The 20403-nt window shown below is 49.4% G+C and overlaps 2 protein-coding genes across 2 annotated transcripts; one reads left to right on the top strand and one right to left on the bottom strand.

Moving 5' to 3' along the window:
* Positions 1-3251: 3251 nt before the first annotated feature.
* PARS2 (prolyl-tRNA synthetase 2, mitochondrial) lies at positions 3252-7887 on the bottom strand. The gene is made up of 2 exons (XM_069981692.1): positions 7654-7887; positions 3252-5250 (listed from the first exon to the last, which is right to left on the bottom strand). Exon 2 carries the CDS (start codon positions 5237-5239, stop codon positions 3851-3853), a length of 1389 nt encoding a protein of 462 aa, XP_069837793.1. The 5' UTR covers positions 5240-5250; positions 7654-7887; the 3' UTR covers positions 3252-3850.
* TTC4 (tetratricopeptide repeat domain 4) lies at positions 7735-17559 on the top strand. Its single transcript, XM_069981693.1, has 11 exons — positions 7735-7813; positions 9761-9883; positions 10378-10495; positions 11272-11433; positions 12129-12206; positions 13159-13283; positions 13863-13949; positions 14902-15128; positions 15561-15645; positions 15995-16077; positions 16346-17559. Exons 2-11 carry the CDS (start codon positions 9779-9781, stop codon positions 16446-16448), a joined length of 1173 nt encoding a protein of 390 aa, XP_069837794.1. The 5' UTR covers positions 7735-7813; positions 9761-9778; the 3' UTR covers positions 16449-17559.
* The last annotated feature ends 2844 nt before the right edge of the window (positions 17560-20403 follow it).

Here is a 20403-nt window from a genome sequence, read left to right as displayed (position 1 = left end):
ACTGTTGGCCCAGTAGTCAGATACCCCCAGGACTTACAGTAGAACCAAATAATAAAAGTCACAAGAAAAACGCACAAAGCACATTATAATAATAGAAGGTACGAGAACAAGATAGGAACTCATTCATACATGACACCAGATGGTGATGAAGAAGAAGGGTGATGATGGCAGCCAAGGGTTTCAGCAAAAAAAGAGAAAACAAATACTAACACTAACCCCTGGCTCGCTGTCCCTAGCCTCCCAGGATTCCCTGAGCTCTAACCTCCAACCATGCAAACTAAGCCTTCCTCCCCCTACAGGAAGACTTTAGGACCTGGAGGAACAAGCCTGAACAAAGGGTTAAACAAGAAGGAAAGCAGAAGCAGCTACAACATACACAGAGGTACAAAAAATTAGATGGAAGAAATACAAAATCTCTGCACAGAACTGAACAGCGTTGGTTTTTCCTCCAATAAGTCATTGTATCAGCCTCAGAGTCACTCCGCAGAGCATGGGGTCGGGGTCCTTCTAAGTCTCACTCCTCCTCCACTAAAGTGAATGGTTCCATAAGTTTTCCAGCGTCCTATGGTTCTGAGGTCTGACCGACCATATAGCTGAGCAGCTGTCACTGATTTCCCTCCCGGGCTCCTTGAGGACGAGTGGCCGGTAAGTATAACAGGTGAATTCTTATTGGTTGGTGCTATTAAGAACGCTCTTATCCAACAGAATGAAAAAAGATTTCAATGCAAGAATAAACTGAGATATGGCCCAAAAAATTCAAAGGGGCCAAAACCACAAACAAAAGCCCACTGGTCTGGGAAGTTGTAACAGGCCTTCTTACTGTAAATCCTCTGTGCTGCTGTGGTGTAAGAAGAAGCAGCGTCTAAGGAGAGCCTGGTTCTTTATCTTTAAGCCCAGCGAGGAGGTATAGGGGAAACTCCCAGGTTGTGGTCACCATTGCCGGCAATGACAGAACATGTCACTACAGGCGGTACAGGCAGATCAGTTATGGCAGGCATAGAGTCCTAGTAAAGGTCTGGGGCGGCCATCACAACCTGAACCAATGAGGCTGCCTGTAACTCTTTGCCGGTGTCATCACTGACAGATGTATATACAGGACTGACAGCTACTGGAAGCAAGCGGCAGCCATCGGGCATGGAGCTGCCCACTCCTTCTCATCCTTCCCTAATGCCACCATAACATAAAAGTAAATTGTGAAGGGTTAAAAGGTTAAATTCTACAATAAAAAAAGTTTAGACACACAAGTAACAAAGTAGTTAACCCTGTGTTCATTGTCCAATAAATATTCTGTACATATATAGAGAGAAGTGGTTTGCAGGGAAAAGCGAATCCTATTTCTATATGAGGGTAAAGGAGGTGACATGATGTACAGTGATTATAGCCGGCGCTTAGTGATGGGTCTGTACAATCACAGAGATTAAACGCACAGAAATTATCATGGTTTACGCCTAGAAACAAGTGCAATCCCTGTAGAAATCTATACTGGCCCCGTAGCATGTGCTGCAACAGGCGCTGGTCCTGCCCGCTGTACTAAGAGGTCTACGCCTTCAAGTAAATCCGAACGGGTTAATATGGGCAGCTGTATGTGAGACCTGTGTACAAGGGCGCCGGTCCTAATAAATGTCCCAACTGCATTGTTCAGTATTGCACATTATCAGTCCTCTGCTGCCACCTGGTGGCAACAATTAATGGCAACAAATTGTACAGATGTATGTATAGCCTAGGACAGGGGTGTAAAGCTCACGGCCCTCCAGCTGGTGCAAAACTACAATTCCCATCATGCCTGGAGAGCTTTAACTCTCCAGACATGATGGGAATTGTAGTTTTGCATCAGCTGGGACGCCATGAGTTTGATACTTTTTTATTTTTTGTATGGTGGGGAGATGCCGCCCCGAATGCCTAGTTTGCCTGCAGGCATAAAACGTAACCTTTAGTAATAGAGATGAGCGAACCGGGTTCGGGTTCGAGTCGTTCCGAACCCGAACGTTCTGTATTTGATTAGCTGGGGCTGCTGAACTTGGATAAAGCTCTAAGGTTGTCTGGAAAACATGGATACAGCCAATGACTATATCCATGATTCCCACATAGCCTTAGGGCTTTATCCAACTTCAGCAGCCACCGCTAATCAAATGCCAAATGTTCGGGTTCAGATCGACTTGAGCTGCTCCAGGTTCGCTCATCTCTATTTATTAGCTAATTTGATAAAACATTAGAATGTGCTCAAAACAAAAAACTGGTGCACCTAACCACCAATTGATTCTTTCCCTAGGCTCTCACACTAACCTAGCACTGAGAGATGCAAGCGTGTCCCAGCCGGGATCACGCTGTTTGGCTCAGTAGATGCGATTTGGTATACGCATTCCTATAACCCCAATCCGTGGTACAATCCCATATTCTACGTTTAAATCGCACTGTTGCCTGATCTGACATGTTTCGCCAACAGCTCGTTGGCTTTCTCAAATTTATTGGCAAGCCAACCTTCTGGCTGCTCTGAGCACCTTTTTAAAGGGGCAGAGAGACACGAACGAGGGTGTGGGAAGGACACTGTTACGTGCTGGACCAATGTATGTTTTACACGTTGGTATTTTTGGTTTCCATTGGTTGATCAGTCACGGGAAGTGACTGATTGATGTGTGACGATCAACTTGTTCTGTATTGCGCCTGTGTCTGTACTGTGAATCTTGTACTCGCAAAAAGACTCACTAGTGCGCATGTCAAGTGACTTGTCAGCGTCCATTGTATCTTGTGCGCATGTCCTGAGAGATAGAACACTTCCGATCCCCTGGGTATGTTTGCGCCTGCGTTTGCACTTAGAACATTTCTTACCGGCGAGCTCTACAAGTGCGCATGTCAACAGACTTAGCCGTTGTCTAGGACTGACATATCTTATGCGCATGTTACGGGAGATAGAATATTCCCACTGCTATGGGCATATGCTGCGTCTGCGTTCGGACTTAGGATATCATCCTCACAGAAGAATTACAGGTGCGCATGTCGGCAAACTTAGACAATATCATCATCCGATGTATCTTGTACCTATGCGGGGGAAGATTTTGTCAGTGACATCAGTCGCCCATGCTGCAAAGTGCTGGGATATGCATATTTCTTTATTTATTTATACTGTAGATCGTTGTGCCGATATTGTCCTAATTATAGGAATTATTTTCCTATAAATTCCTTTTGTTACTAATATACTCCACGTACAGAGCCTCTTATGATTTGTGGTGTATGTTGAAAAACATGAAGCTGGTGAGTATAACTGTAGATCTACATATTTTATGATTGATTCGTGTTTTGTAAATACTCTGTAAATGCTCAGCGATCTGTTCTAAGAAGGGCCCCCTGGGGTCCCTAGGGCTAAAAAGCTTATTGGCCGCTGAGTTATTGGTTTCGGTGTATCAGTCCATTTGTGTTGAGTTTGATACACAGCCATGCAGCATCTCCGCAGGTAAATCCAGGCTGGTTGCAGAATTGCTGCAGCAGTTTTAGAGGTGGAATAGGTTATGTTTAAAAAAGTAAAAATCATTGCTTTAAAAATAGAGATTTGCTAATAAAGCTGCAGATCCACAGTTCAGTTTTCCCAGCAAATCAATAGGTACAAGATATCTGCAGCATACCTAACACACTAACAACAACATACACTAACATGCTGAAAATTAAAAGGGCAACTCTGGCTAAAATTTTTTCCAAATCAACTCATCTTAAATACATTTTTATCTCTGGAGTTTCCCTCTGCACTTGTGTACAATTTCCTGGCAGATTTTATCCACATTCAGAAAGTCACTGCCCGAAGCCAACAACCCCCAAAATGACTTTATTAAACAATTATTATGTACAATTACAAAACCTTCTAGATGACTGGAACACTTTGTATAAAGCTCATCACTCCGTCTTTCGATAGGAACTGCACCTCCCCAGTCCTGTGATTCCGCACTTCAAACACCGGGGGGCTCTCTAGTGCCTTTTTCCCAATGACAATGACATAAGGATAGCCCATCATGTCAGCTTCCTTCACCCTCTTTCCGATAGTTAAGTGATCTCTATCATCTATAACGGCCTCATTGCTCATATGAGGAATTGCACATATTGAGTCGTACAGTTCTTCTGCCACCAACCATGCGGCCATCTCCTTGCTCCCCTTCTTAGGTGGAATGAGACATATCTGGTAGGGGGCTATCAGACCCGGCCAGTGGATATCCTCCTCAGTAGAGAGAACCTCTATAGAAGCTGCCAACAGCCTTGACACCCCGATGCCATAGCAGCCCATTTCTGCCACTACGGGTTTGTTCTGGGCGTCGTGACATACGGCATTAAAGACATAGGAATACTTGGTCCCGAGGTAGAAGGTGTGCCCAATCTCGATGCCCTTGCATTCTGCCAGCTCTCCATTACAGCTCGGACAATTCTTCTTATCTGGAGGCAACGTTTCAACGTTGGCGGCAAAATCACAGTTGCGGCACACCATGAGCCTGTCCTCACCGATCCCGGCAGGGAGGTGGAACTCGTGGGACATTTTCCCCCCTATGTTACCGGTGTCGGCTTGGACTTTCACATGCTTGAGGCCGAGGGTGCGGAATATGCCGGAGTAGGCGTCACATACATTGTTATACGTCTGATAGGCGGCTTCCTCGGTTAAATCAAAGGTGTACATGTCCTTCATGTAAAACTCCCTGCCACGCAGCAAACCAAAGCACGGCCGCTTCTCATCCCTGAATTTGCGAGTGATCTGGTAGAGCAGCAGAGGAAGCTGCTTGTAGCCGACGCCGCCTTCCGTGGCCACCAGACTGGTCACAGACTCCTCATGCGTCGGCCCCAGGCAGTACTCCTGCTTGTGTCTGTCCATCAAACAGAGCAGCTCCTTTCCCACTAGGTCCCAGCGTCCACTTTGCCTCCAGAGAGCGGCTGAGCAGAGGGTGGCCATGTCAATCTTCTGCCCTCCGATCTCCTGCATTGCCCGATCTATAACCCGGATCAGCTTCTCCATCGAGCGCACAGTGTGGGGCAGATAGTGGAAGCATCCGGGGCTGGTGGGTCGGATCAGTCCCGCTTTGTACATCAGTCTCTGGCTCTTGCTGGACGGCTCATTTGACTTGGCTTGAATTTCAGGTGAGTTTTCCTTCCACAGATTTCCTGGTTGGTAAATCCTGGACAGTAAGTGGCGTCTGACTCTAGATGTGTCATCGTGATGAGCTCTGCCGAGCACAGACCAGGGAAGTGAGGAGCTCAGCAGCCGCCTCATCACACACTCTGCTGCAAGGAAGGACAAGGCCAGTATAAAGAACCAAGATATAAAAGTCCCCTCCACCCTAAAGTGCCACCCCTGCCCATGCGTCTGGTAGTGCTCCTCCACCCTAAAGTGTCACCCCTGCTCATGCGTCTGGTAGTGCTCCTCCACCCTAAAGTGTCACCCCTGCCCATGCGTCTGGTAGTGCTCCTCCACCCTAAAGTGTCACCCCTGCCCATGCGTCTGGTAGTGCTCCTCCACCCTAAAGTGTCACCCCTGCCCATGCGTCTGGTAGTGGTAGTGCTCCTCCACCTAAAGTGTCACCCCTGCCCATGCGTCTGGTAGTGGTAGTGCTCCTCCACCCTAAAGTGTCACCCCTGCCCATGCGTCTGGTAGTGCTCCTCCACCCTAAAGTGTCACCCCTGCCCATGCGTCTGGTAGTGGTAGTGCTCCTCCACCCTAAAGTGTCACCCCTGCCCATGCGTCTGGTAGTGGTAGTGCTCCTCCACCTTAAAGTGGTCTGGTAGTACAGATGTTAATGGTTACTGAGCAGCAGGACTCCCCGATGAGGTGACGTTATAGAAGCCATATTCCTATCCATATATTGATGCGATGGGACATTGCTGCAGTAATCCGAATAATCCGCATCACGTATTAGTGATCTGATCTCTTGTGCAATCATGATGGGAAAACACAGATTTCTTGTTGTAGAATAGTGCCCCTCCTGTCAGTGTCTGATACTACAGTTCTACCCTATTCAAATGAATGGGGATATAATACCAGGTATTACCCATAGAGCTGTATGGTCCCTCCCTCACCATACACCGTACTGGCCCCGGTCCCCCCCTCACCATACCGGCCCTGGTCCCCCACTCACCATACACCGTAACGGCTCCGGTCCCCCCCTCACCATACACCGTACTGGCCCTGGTCCCCCCTCACCATACAGTGTACCGGCTCCGGTCCCCCCTCACCATACCGGCCCCGGTCCCCCCCTTACCATACACCGTACCCGCCCCGGTCACCCCTCACCATACACTGTACCGGCCCCGGTCACCCTTATTATACACTGTACAGGCCCAGGTCCCCCCTCACCATACACCGTACCGGCCCAGGTCCCCCCTCACCATACACCGTACCGGCCCAGGTCCCCCCTCACCATACACCAAACCGGCCCCGGTCCCCCCTCACCATACACCAAACCGGCCCCGGTCCCCCCTCACCATACACCAAACCGGCCCCGGTCCCCCCTCACCATACACCGTACCGGCCCCGGTCCCCCCTCACCATACACCGTACCGGCCCTGGTCCCCCCTCACCATACACCGTACCGGCCCCGGTCCCCCCTCACCATACACCGTACCGGTCCCCCCTCACCATACACCGTACGGGCCCAGGACCCCTCTCACCATACACCGTACCGGCCCCGGTCCCCTCTCACCATACACCGTACCGGCCCCGGTCCCCCCTCACCATACACCGTACCGGCCCCGGTCCCCCCTCACCATACACCGTACCGGTCCCCCCTCACCATACACCGTACCGGCCCAGGACCCCTCTCACCATACACCGTACCGGCCCTGGTCCCCCCCTCACCATACACCGTAACGGCTCCGGTCACCCCCTCACCATACACCGTACTGGCCCTGGTCCCCCCTCACCATACACCGTACCCGCCCCGGTCCCCCCTCACCATACACCGTACCGGCCCTGGTCCCCCCTCACCATACACCGTACCGGCCCTGGTCCCCCCTCACCATACACCGTACCGGTCCCCCCTCACCATACACCGTACCGGCCCAGGACCCCCCTCACCATACACTGTACCGGCCCCGGTCCCCCCTCACCATACACCGTACCGGCCCAGGACCCCTCTCACCATACACCGTACCGGCCCCGGTCCCCTCTCACCATACACCGTACCGGCCCCGGTCCCCCCTCACCATACACCGTACCGGACCCGGTCACCCTTATTATACACTGTACAGGCCCTGGTCCCCCCTCACCATACACCGTACCGGCCCTGGTCCCCCCTCACCATACACCGTACCGGCCCCGGTCCCCCCCTCACCATACACCGTACTGGCCCTGGTCCCCCCTCACCATACACCGTACCCGCCCCGGTCCCCCCTCACCATACACCGTACCGGCCCCGGTCACCCTTATTATACACCGTACCGGCCCTGGTCCCCCCTCACCATACACCGTACCGGCCCCCCCTCACCATACACCGTACCAGCCCCGATCCCCCCTCACCATACACCGTACCGGCCCCGGTCCCCCCTCACCATACACCGTACCGGCCCAGGTCCCCCCTCACCATACACCGTAACGGCCCCGGTCCCCCCTCACCATACACCGTACCGGCCCCGGTCACCCCCCTCACCATACACCCCACCAGCCCCGGTCACACTTATTATACACCGTACCGGTAATTCAATGACAAACTCCAAGGATAGAAGAACCCGGAAGACACAGCGGAAACATGTGGGGGAAGGAGAAGCAGGGTGCGCAGCGAGGAACACGTGACAACCATAGAGGAAGCCGGGAGAGCTGGCCGCATGCTGGAGGACTGGACGCACATAGACGGTATGGCTCCCGGTCTGGTATCACGTGACCGCGGACTGCACAGAGCAGCCGGTATCTCCCGGTGTGGCGGCTGTGTAAGACTTGTAGTCCGTCATATACAGCTCTGAGCTGATACATATACACTATAGCTGCACACCAGTGTCAGGCTTATACAGAACTACAACTCCCATCATGCACCGGTAGGACTGTCCCCTCCAGCCGCCTCAGCTCCAAGCCTTCAGCAGGCAGGGCATGATGGGAGTTGTAGTTCTGCCATGTCTGGGGAGCTGCAGGTTGGGGAGCCCTGTTCTAGGCCGGGAGCTTAGACCTCCACTGTGTGGGGAGAAGCATAGAGCAGTGCGCTTCCCTCCCCACCTCCCTCTCATCTCCATTATATGTCTATGGGGCCCACCCGGCCTGGGAGTGAAGCGCACAGCCCTGCTCTTCCCTCCACTTGTTTCAGTTATAATAAATCCCCCCCTGTAGTATCTCTATGATTTGGGGGCACCCGTCCTGTCTCAGGGGGACACACAGCTGGCGCCCTATCTGTGTATACACAGCAGTCAGTCAGTGTGAGGATACACTGGGTATATAGGGTATTCTCTGACCACACAGATATTCTGTGCTCTGATGGGAGAGCTGGCTGTCATCTCCCTGCTGGGCGGCTCACAGGACAGGGCAGCCGGATGCCAGATAACAGGAGACCGCAGCCTGATCCCAGATACTAGGACACCGCAGCCGGATCCCAGATACTAGGACACCGCAGCCGGATCCCAGATAACAGGAGACCGCAGCCTGATCCCAGATAACAGGAGACCGCAGCCTGATCCCAGATAACAGGACACCGCAGCCTGATCCCAGATAACGAGACACCGCAGCCTGATCCCAGATAACGGGACACCGCAGCCTGATCCCAGATAACGGGACACCGCAGCCTGATCCCAGATAACGGGACACCGCAGCCTGATCCCAGATAACGGGACACCGCAGCCTGATCCCAGATAACGGGACACCGCAGCCTGATCCCAGATAACGGGACACCGCGGCCTGATCCCAGATAACGGGAGACCGCGGCCTGATCCCAGATAACGGGAGACCGCGGCCTGATCCCAGATAACGGGACACCGCGGCCTGATCCCAGATAACGGGACACCGCGGCCTGATCCCAGATAACGGGAGACCGCGGCCTGATCCCAGATAACGGGAGACCGCGGCCTGATCCCAGATAACGGGAGACCGCGGCCTGATCCCAGATAACGGGACACCGCGGCCTGATCCCAGATAACGGGACACCGCGGCCTGATCCCAGATAACGGGACACCGCGGCCTGATCCCAGATAACGGGACACCGCGGCCTGATCCCAGATAACGGGACACCGCGGCCTGATCCCAGATAACGGGACACGGCGGCCTGATCCCAGATAACGGGACACGGCGGCCTGATCCCAGATAACGGGACACGGCGGCCTGATCCCAGATAACGGGACACGGCGGCCTGATCCCAGATAACGGGACACGGCGGCCTGATCCCAGATAACGGGACACGGCGGCCGGATCCCAGATGGTAGGACACGGCGGCCGGATCCCAGATGGTAGGACACGGCGGCCGGATCCCAGATGGTAGGACACGGCGGCCGGATCCCAGATGGTAGGACACGGCGGCCGGATCCCAGATGGTAGGACACGGCGGCCGGATCCCAGATGGTAGGACACGGCGGCCGGATCAGTGATCCCATTCAAAAATCCTGCCACATATTAGAAGATCTTTACAAATCTGTATAACTTTCTATGTAAAAATCCCCAGTGATCCAGTACTTATCAGCTGCTGTATGTCCTGCATGAAGTGGTGTATTCTCTCCAGTCTGACACAGTACTCTCTGCTGCCACCTCTGTCTATGTCAGGAACTGTCCAGAGCAGGAGAGGTTTTCTATGGGGAGTAATATGTGAACCTGATCATTGTATTTCAGAGTAACGCCGGTGCTGTCATGGATTCCAAGCCGCCAGAGGAGGATGAAGTCATGGACCAGTTTATGGATAAATTCCGGACACAGAAGTACAAGGGGGCGTTCAATGAAGACAACTGGGAGGAGGTGAGACCCTATAGAGAATAATAATAATAATGTTAGGGTCACAGAGCGCGCTCAGTAATGTCTCACATTCATCTCAAGGGCACAGAGTCTGTTTATTGCTGTCTATGTCTATGAGCCTGGCTGTAAAGCATGTCACTAAATGCTGTTAAAAACAGCCCGGGCAAGATGGCTGCCCCCAAAACAATGTACAAATAGTGAAATAATAAAAAAAATTACAATCAGAAAATAGAAACAGATTAGAATAAAAGAACAAGTTTTATTATCTGACTCTGATCAGTAACAGAAAATCTAGGTGACGCCTTCCCTGTAAAGGTCGGGGTCCTTCCCATTCCTGTGGCTGGAGAGGTGGCACAGCCTGGTAATATAAACCATAGAGCTCTGTATTGCAGGTGGGCCCCTCCATCTACGTCTATGGTAGCTAGGCAGGAGCCGGAGTGCAGGGTTTGGTATATAGTTTCCCGTTATGTAACGTTGGGTCTGTAAATCCATTGTAGGAGTTTGAGAAGATTCCGATGTTCATGAAGAAAGCGCCGGGTGAGATCGACCCTGAGAAAGCTCCGGAGCTGGCCTGCCTCCAGTCTATGCTGTACGACAGTGATCGCTCCCCTGAAGGTATCCTCTCTGATCTGAAGCTTAAAGGGGAAAGGACCTGTTACACAGGCAGATTATCGGCAGGGGATGTGGCTAATCTGCACCTCTTCCAGCAGTCAGTCAAGGAGGGATGGCAGGGGGAGCGCGGAGGCGTTGCAGCCATCAACAGAGCCTCCACATACACAGTGACCAGAGCCGCAGCCTCCACATACACAGTGACCAGAGCCGCAGCCCCCACGTACACAGTGACCAGAGCCGCAGCCCCCACGTACACAGTGACCAGAGCCGCAGCCCCCACATACACAGTGACCAGAGCCGCAGCCCCCACGTACACAGTGACCAGAGCCGCAGCCCCCACATACACAGTGACCAGAGCCCCCACATACACAGTGACCAGAGCCCCCACATACACAGTGACCAGAGCCCCCACATACACAGTGACCAGAGCCCCCACATACACAGTGACCAGAGCCCCCACATACACAGTGACCAGAGCCCCCACATACACAGTGACCAGAGCCGCAGCCCCCACGTACACAGTGACCAGAGCCGCAGCCCCCACATACACAGTGACCAGAGCCCCCACATACACAGTGACCAGAGCCCCCACATATACAGTGACCAGAGCCCCCACATACACAGTGACCAGAGCCCCCACATACACAGTGACCAGAGCCGCAGCCCCCACATACACAGTGACCAGAGCTTTTACATTGATTATTGATGAGGATTGATGGTTTTCTGTGACTTCTCCTGTAACACAATATTATTGTATATTTTCTCTTATCTCTTCGCAGAACAAGCCAAATCCTACAAAGAAGAGGGAAATGATTACTTTAAAGAAAAGGATTACAAGAAAGCCATCGCTGCTTATACGGAGGGCATCAAGAAGAACGTCCAGGACGCTGAGCTGAACGCGGTGCTGTACACCAACAGGGCGGCCGCTCACTTCTATATAGGTGCCCGTACATTACTGCATAGTGTCATCTGCTGAGACGTCAGGAAATGAGATGAGATAATAATATGGGGGTCCTGCACCTCAGTGTATAACTAATATAGAGTAAGAAAGGCCGATCCCACCCTGTCCTTCCCCAACATATACCTATACCATCTGTCATACATGGGGTCCTGGGGGCTCCTGCAGCTGGGGGGTCCTGAGGGTCCATCGATACATTCAATCTAATCCTCTCCTGGCACCTGCTGTAAACATCCAGTGCAGACACAGTGTGAATTACTGTCCTCTGAGCCAGACTACATACTATGGCCACAGAGGAGCCATATACAGGTACTGGGACTCTCTGCGAACTTATTTTGTAATGGGATTCCCTTGAAGTGGTATTGATCAGATCTCATTTGCCGCTCCTTTTACCCGGGGGGCAGCTGACCTCCACTCTTGTGATTTATTGGGGGTCCCAGTGGTCGGATCCCCACAGATCAGCTAGTTGTGTGGATGGGGGATTAGGGGACCTACACCTCTATCCATTGGTTTTATACAGGACGGAGCAGTCAGACCCCACTAATCACATGATGAGGGTATGTCCAGGGGCTATGCCATAAGAGAATCCACATTACTACCTCCAGTAATATGGGTGGGCGGCCATCTTGTGCCAGATTTAGGTTATGATCAATCAACTAAACGTTTCATATCTTCCAGACAACTACCGTTCATCCCTTAATGATGCGATCGCTGCTAGAAAGCAGAAGCCGGACCACCTGAAGGCGGTGATCCGAGGTAATGCGGCGGACCACGTGTGATACATTGTAGACCAAACTGTCCATCAGCTTAATGCTCACCGACATTTACTTTCTCGGGAGAATATTCAAGTTTTGCTTATTTGTTGCCAATTTAATAGGTGATCGGGATCAATAAATATTTTACAGAGGCTTAAAGGGGTTCTCCAGGATTAGAGAAAGCGAAGATACTTTTTTTTGCTACAGATAAATTAGAGGTTCAGTCATTTCTTATTGGTTCTAGAAAGTGCCCGAGATTTGTAATTTACTTCTATTTAAAAAATCTCCAGTCTTCCAGTACTTATCAGCTGCTGTATGTCCTGCAGGAAGTGGTGTATTCTCTCCAGTCTGACACAGTGCTCTCTGCTGCCACCTCTGTCCATGTCAGGAACTGTCCAGAGCAGCAGCAAATCCCCATAGAAAACCTCTCCTGCTCTGGACAGTTCCTGACATAGACAGAGGTGGCAGCAGAGAGCACTGTGTCAGACTGGAGAGAATACACCACTTCCTGAAGGACTTACAGCAGCTGATAAGTACTGGAAGACTGGAGATTTTTTAATAGAAATAAATTACAAATCTGTAAAACCTTCAGGAACCAGATGATTTGAAAGAAAATTGTTTTGCTGGACAATCCCTTTAAAGTTGCCATAAATTCCCTGTTAAATAGTCCAGTATAATTTTTATTGCACTCAGAACAGGGAAGGAGGAAGGGAGGGAAGGAGGGAGGGCTCCTGCTGCATCCGGTTGCCTTACAGGCACAGACAGCTCTGATATTAGGTTTTATAGAGAGAATTTCCTTTGTTTTTTATATATATATATATATATATATATATATATATATATATATATATATATATTATTTTTTTTTATTTTTTTTTGTATGAGACAGTATAGAATGCAGCGACCGATATCTTTCATGTCTTATGTTACTGGTTCTCTGTGTCCTATTTTAGGTGCTTTGTGCTTTATGGAGATAAAGAAGTACTCCGATGCTGTGAGATGGTGCGACGAAGGCTTAAAGATCAGTCCGACCGAGAAGAAACTATTAGAAACAAGGGCGAAAGCCGATAAGCTTCATGTACGGTGTTATTACCGCGCTGTTTGTGTACATGGCTGTCCGTCATCTATACGGGGGGGTCCTAGTGTGCGGCCGTGGGGCTCACATAGTAATGCGTATCCGCCACATATCCCAGGGACCGAGATCAGTCAAGCAACAAGCAGGGGATGGATTGTGCTGCCGCATGCAGCTCCATAGACTTATGGTGCGTTTACACAGACACATTTATCTGACAGATTTTTGAAGCCAAAGCCAGGAATGGATTTGAAAAGAGGAGAAATCTCAGTCTTTCCTTTATAATCTGTTCCTGGCTTTGGTTTCAATGATCTGTCAGATAAATCTCTCTGAGTAAAGGCACCATTCCACAGAGAACGGAGATAGAAGCAGACAGCGCCGTACATTGTGTAGTGGTTGTGCTGGGCTACTGCAGCTCCATTCCCATTGAAGTGAATGAGAGTTGCAGTAACCAGGTGCCATATATTATTGTATACTGCAGTATGGTATACCAGTGGGTGGCAGCTTGTCTGGCTGATATTTTGCGCCATTGAGTTTCTGTGTGTTGAGTTCTGTGGTTGATGTGGAATATTTTTCCCTGTACAGAGAGCTGCGGATCGAGATGCCAGGAAGATGAGGCAGGTGGAAAAGAAGAAGCAGGCGGAAAAGGATTCGCTCCTCCGTGCTATTAAGGCGAGTGCGGTATACAGTATAAATGACGTCCTCGTATTCCCGCTCTCCTCGCCATAATGGAGCAGCAAAGTGACCAGAACCATCTAATATCACATCGTCCATTTATCTTCCCCTGATTGTCTGAGGTTACATCATGACTGTGTGATCCTAGAGAAAGGTGCCAGAGCTGGAATTAAAGGGGCACTCCACTCAGACATAACTTGTGATATGTTGCTGCTTATGATGAGACTAACAATTCCTTTCATACTTGTTGTTATCTATTCAATCTCCTTCCCCTAGTTCTCAGCTGCTGCTTTCTGCTGAAGACTCAAAAAATCTGTGTGTGAGCTTTTCTCTCTGTCTCCCCCCTCCTCCCTTCTTAGATGGCTGATGTAGACAAGTGCCTGGCAGGCTGTATCTGCAACATTGTAATGTTGTAATTCTTTGTAATGCAGGGAGGATTAATCACAGTTAGTTTATCAGCAACTAGACCTCAGAATAACCCTCCCAGCATTACAAAGAAACTACAATGTTGCAGATACAGCCAGCCAGAGACTTTTTTTACATTAGCTGTCTCAGAAGGGAGGGGGGAGGAGACAGAGAAAGAGGCTCACACACAGATTTTTGTGTCTTCAACAGAAATCAGCAGCTGAGAACTGGGGGAAGGAGACTGAATAGATAATAACAAGTATGGAAAAAATTGTTAGTCTCACCATGGGCAGCAACATATCAGAAGTTTTGTCTGAGTGGAGTGCCTCTTTAATACTTGCATGTAGCATATGCATTTGTGTATCTGACCACCTACTGCTCTTATAAAGGGATGAAGCATATACCTGTGTGTGACAGACTTCCCCGGACAGGAGTTATTACCCTCACGCTGTGACGTCTCTGCTACTATGGCCGAACACTCCCCCCCCCCCCCCCCCCCCTGTATTTTCATGTATTGATTATGGTTATTGAACCTTAACCACAGGATCGGGGGATAAAAATACTCGAGCAAAGTAAAAAGAGTGAAGATGAGGAAGATGAAGACGAAGGGCAGACGTCAGGACCTTTGCATAGTGGTCTCTCCAGTTCAGAAAATGTAACCGGGGCACAAGTGTTTCTGGATGAGAATGGCCGACTCCATTGGCCTGTGCTGTTCTTCTACCCAGAACACAGTCAGACAGACTTCATCTCTGCGTTTCACGAAGACTCCAGGTAGATCCCGTTACATTACTGAGATATTCAGGAGGTCGGACATGTATCTGCAGGACAGGCAGCGGGATACTGATATCACCTGCAGGAGCTCACAGAGCACTGCAAGAGTAATCGCTATACAGGCAAATAATATAGAATTGGTATTAAAGGGGAACTCCAGCCAAAAAAAACAACTTTTACTTTCAGATCAACTGGTTTCAAAAAATTATTTTGATTTGTAATTTACAAATCTCAAGTCTTCCAGTACTTATCAGTTGCTGTATGTCCTGCAGGAAATGGTGTATTCTCTCCAGTGTTACAAACAAATATTACTTTTTGAAATCAGTTGATTTGGGTCACACCATCACTGATCATATGATCAGATTCGGAAGTGTAATAGGTTGTCTCTTTGTCCCTCAATTTTATCAATATTTTTATTGTGTTTTTTTTTAGGTTTATAGATCATCTGAATGAAATGTTCTCCCAGGATTTACCACCGTGGGATACAGACAGGAAATACTCTGCTCACAGTCTGGAGGTCAGTACTATGCAGGCAGCCATCTTAGGCGTTATTGGGCTATATACCTTGGTGGCAATTATATGGCATCTCATGTCTTACCCGATCTGTGTCCTGACGCTCCACGTCCGCCCTCGCTGTATCTTGGATTTATTCCTTCTGAGACAAGAGGGGGGGCTGGTACTAAGTTGCCGTCATCGTGATTTGGTGCCCGCTGCTTCTCGTCTCAGAAGGAGATACATCCAGGATACAGCACGTGGAGCGTCAGAGAGCAGAGTACGTGGAGCGTGTATGACTGATGCATGCCATGGACAGGGGTTTGCTCCTGCACGCGGTTTACCTCTGATTAGTCTCTTGTCTCATTCTTCAGGTCTTCTTTGAGGATGAAACCTCTCAGTCCTTCTACCAGGTGGATCCGGAGAGCACGTTACTCCAGGTCTTACAGCACAGCAGGTGAGCGACACAAGACCCCTCTGTGTAGGAGAGGAGGATGGTGGCTGTCACTGTTCTCCAGCTGTGGGTTGTAGTCGCACATTCAGGTTCTTATTGCTGTTATTGAATACAAAGCCGGGAATAAACATGGAGAGGGAATGAGATATATATATATATATATATATATATATATATATATATATATATATATATATATATATATATATATTTCTATTCATAGCTGAGCTCACCATTCTTATACTGTGCTTTTCTTCTTGCCTTTTCTTAGGTTTTGGGTGAAGGCCGGGACTCCGTCCTTCCTCGTATTTGTGCAGCAATCCCCCTTCTACAAAAAGTATTTTTCAGACAAAAAACTTCATAGGATATGCTGATCCGTAATCACATGAACTTTGACCATTGTGTCCAGCTGACTATATCCTGCATCTATCTGTATAGTTATTGGAGGAGTTGGCGTAATATTCTGATGTATTCTCTTACTATACACAGAACGGCTATGGAACATCTATAGGGTAAGAGGGGTCAGTCACACAGGGATAGTACTCGCCCTCTCACACCTGAGGTGAACGCTGCTTGGGATTATTTTTTTCCATGCAGTTTTCCCCCATTGCTGTGGAGGAATCTCGGCTCCTGAGCCGCGCATCATGGCCGGACTCTCCTGATGTTTCTGTCTTGCTGTGAATAAATCCTGTTTTGTAGAGGTTTTCCTAATACTAGAAGTGGTCTGACCTCTGCTTAATATAAGTTACTGGAGCAGCAGTGACGCCCCGTCCTGGACCGGAGTCAGATGTCAGGCGAGTCTCCACCAAATCACATATAACCCAAGAGAACTCAGGGATGGTGTGGAAATGTATGTGCACCATGATATGTCACCCCAGGGCGAGAGTGCCGGAAGTCATCAGGGCAGGGAGGGGAACCCCGAACCTCAAGCTGCAAAACTACAGTCCCTATCATGCCTGGACAGCCCGAGCCAAGACATAATGGGAGTTGTAGTTTTATAAGAGCTTCAGGACCACAAAAACTCTGGCGGCCCTGCCTCATTTTATATAGTCCAATCTGTGGATGTCTGACAGCAACCTGGAACAATCTGCACCATATTTATCACAGTTCTCTTCTCTGGACTTCGGCTTCCTACCGAGCGAGTACTCTCCCCTCTCATCCCCCCTAAGCACATGACTAGCTTAAAGGGGTATTACAGTATTTAAAAAAAAAAAAATTCTGTATTGCTGGGATTGAAGAAAAAAAAGGTACTTACCTCTCCTGGTTCCCCGCAGCTCCTGTTGCAGCTTCTTCCAGTATCTTGTTGGTCATTTCTTCTCCCTGCTTCTGAGGTTGGTGGAGGAAGCGCTGCTCATCCACCGCTGATGGGCGGAGCGGGCAGGAGAAGAGGGGAGCATGACCGGAAGAAGCTGCTTAAAGGAAACGGGTCACCTAAATTTTCTTTAACTTTATTTGTCAAATTAAAAAAAAAAGTTTTTATTCTAATGTTTCTATTTTCTGACTAATTTCTTTGTCACTTTTTGTACATTGTTATGGGGGCGGCCATCCTACCTGGGCTGCTGTTAACAGCATTTAGTGACATGCTTTACAGCCAGGCTCATGCATATAGACAACAATAGACAGACTGCGTCCCCTTGGGACGAATGTGAGACATTACTGAGCGCGCTCTGTGACCTGTGAAGAGGTCATTCCACAGGGAGCTGCTATTGTCTCCTCTATCTACTGGTGTCACATGATGCTGCAATGCTGTACCGATCACTTTACTGCAGCCTCCTCTTATCACCACAGACACAACAGGAAGTCTCAGCTTAATTTTAGCCCCAGTGGTGAGAATGAAAACTGCAAGATATCAGGATTATTATATAATATAGATAGAAAAATGAAAAAATTGAAAAAAATGTCACAAACATAAAACCATTATTTATACTTATTCTGATGAGACTGTCCCTTTAAGAATCTATTGTTCTGCTCCAACAGCATTGATACAGGAGAGCTGCAGGCCGAAACGCAGCAATGTTGCAGTAAATTTGCACTTCTTTCATCTGCCCTCTGGATGCTGTTTCCTTTCTGTAATGTATATACCCCGGGCAATACAGCCAGAATGTTACAAAACTATAGGACCCTTTAAGACTTTATTAGCTATGCCGCCCTCCCCTACATAGACCGAGTATATATAGCAAGTGTAGCTATACCGCGCCCCCCCCCACCACCACCTTCATAGACCGGGTATATATAGCAAGTGTAGCTATACCGCCCCCCCCCCACCACCACCTTCATAGACCGGGTATATATAGCAGGTGTAGCTATACCGCCCCCCCCACCACCACCTTCATAGACCGGGTATATATAGTAGGTGTAGCTATACCGCCTCCCCCCCGTTTTATAGACCCGAGTTTATATAGCAGGTGTAGCTATACCGCGTCTCCCCCCCCCCCCCCCCCCTTTATAGACCCGGGTATATATAGCAGGTGTAGCTATACCGCCTCCCCCCCCCCCTTTATAGACCCGAGTTTATATAGCTGGTGTAGCTATACCGCACCCATCCCCCCTTCCTTTATGAACCGGGTATATATAGCAGGTATAGCTATACCGCCTCCCCCCCCCCCTTTATAGACCCGGGTATATATGGCAGGTGTAGTTATACTGCCCCCTCCTTTATAGGCCCGGGTATATATAGCAGGTGTAGCTGTGCCCCCCTTTATAGACCCGGGTATATATAGCAGGTGTAGCTGTGCCCCCCCTTTATAGACCCGGGTATATATAGCAGGTGTAGCTGTACCCCCCCCCTTTATAGACCCGGGTATATATAACAGGTGTAGCTGTACCCCCCCCCCCCTTTTATAGACCCGGGTATATATAGCAGGTGTAGCTGTGCCCCCCTTTATAGACCCGGGTATATATAGCAGGTGTAGCTGTGCCCCTCCCCTTTATAGACCGGGTATATATAACAGGTGTAGCTGTGCCCCCCCCCCCCCCCTTTATAGACCTGGGTATATATAGCAGATGTAGCTGTCCCCCCCTCCCTTTATAGACCCGGGTATATATAGCAGGTGTAGCTGTGCCCCCCCTTTATAGACCGGGTATATATAACAGGTGTAGCTGTGCCCCACCCCACCCCTTTATAGACCCGGGTATATATAGCAGGTGTAGCTGTGCCCCCCCTTTATAGACCCGGGTATATATAGCAGGTGTAGCTGTGCCCCCCCCCCTTTATAGACCCGGGTATATATAGCAGGTGTAGCTGTGCCCCCCCCCTTTATAGACCCGGGTATATATAGCAGGTGTAGCTGTCCCCCCCTTTATAGACCCGGGTATATATAGCAGGTGTAGCTGTGCCCCCCCCCTTTATAGACCCGGGTATATATAGCAGGTGTAGCTGTGCCCCCCCCCCCCTCTTTATAGACCCGGGTATATATAGCAGGTGCTATATATATACTGCGGGGTGATAGATAAGCACAGTGTCTGGTCCGGCCTAAACCAATATTTCCACTATAGGACTTTGTACTGGTTTATCATGTGTTGTGTTGCACTGGTTTATCAGATAATATGGAAAAGATTGTATAACTGGTTATCCGTCCTCGGTAACGCTTCGTGCCCGAAACAGTTGGGGCTTAAAGGGACAAAACAAGTTAGGATCAGATTTCTTACAGGTTTCTTTCTTGACGCTACTGTAAATGATGAAGAAAATCTGCAGGATGTATGACCCGTATCTGACCCTCCGAGAGAAGAATGGAGGGTGGGGGAGCACTTAAAGGGATTATCCAAGATTTAAAAAAAACTAAAATCATTGCTGATTTCTGCCAAATTTAGCATCACACCCCTGTACTTTGTTGTATGGAAATGAGCTGCAATATTGCACACAAACTGAGGACGGGGGTGGCGCTGTTATTTATTTTCTTCCAAATCAACTGGTGCCAGAAAGTGCCAGAGATTTGCAGTTTTCTTCTATTGTCTCCCAGTACTTATCAGCTGCTGTATGTCCCACAGGAAGTGGTGTATTTTCTCTAGTCTGACACAGTGCTCTCTGCTGCCACCTCTGTCCATGTCAGGAACTGTCCAGAGCAGCAGCAAATCCCCATAGAAAACCTCTCCTGCTCTGGACAGTTCCTGACATGGACAGAGGTGGCAGCAGAGAGCACTGTGTCATACTGGAGAGAATACACCACTTCCTGCAGGACATACAACAGCTGATGAGTACTGGAAGACTGGAAGTTTTTTAATAGCTAATTACAAATCTCTGGCACTTCCGGGCACCGGCTGATTTGAAGGAAACTAAATTTGGTGAACAACCCCTTTAAGTGCAGCCTTGATGTGAAGCTGTCGGCTATA

Source organism: Dendropsophus ebraccatus, chromosome 8, assembly GCF_027789765.1.
Source record: "Dendropsophus ebraccatus isolate aDenEbr1 chromosome 8, aDenEbr1.pat, whole genome shotgun sequence".
NCBI classification, from domain to species: domain Eukaryota; kingdom Metazoa; phylum Chordata; class Amphibia; order Anura; family Hylidae; genus Dendropsophus; species Dendropsophus ebraccatus.
The sequence above is the reverse complement of the archived record's forward strand: the minus strand, read 5'-3'. Positions and strand labels throughout refer to the sequence as shown.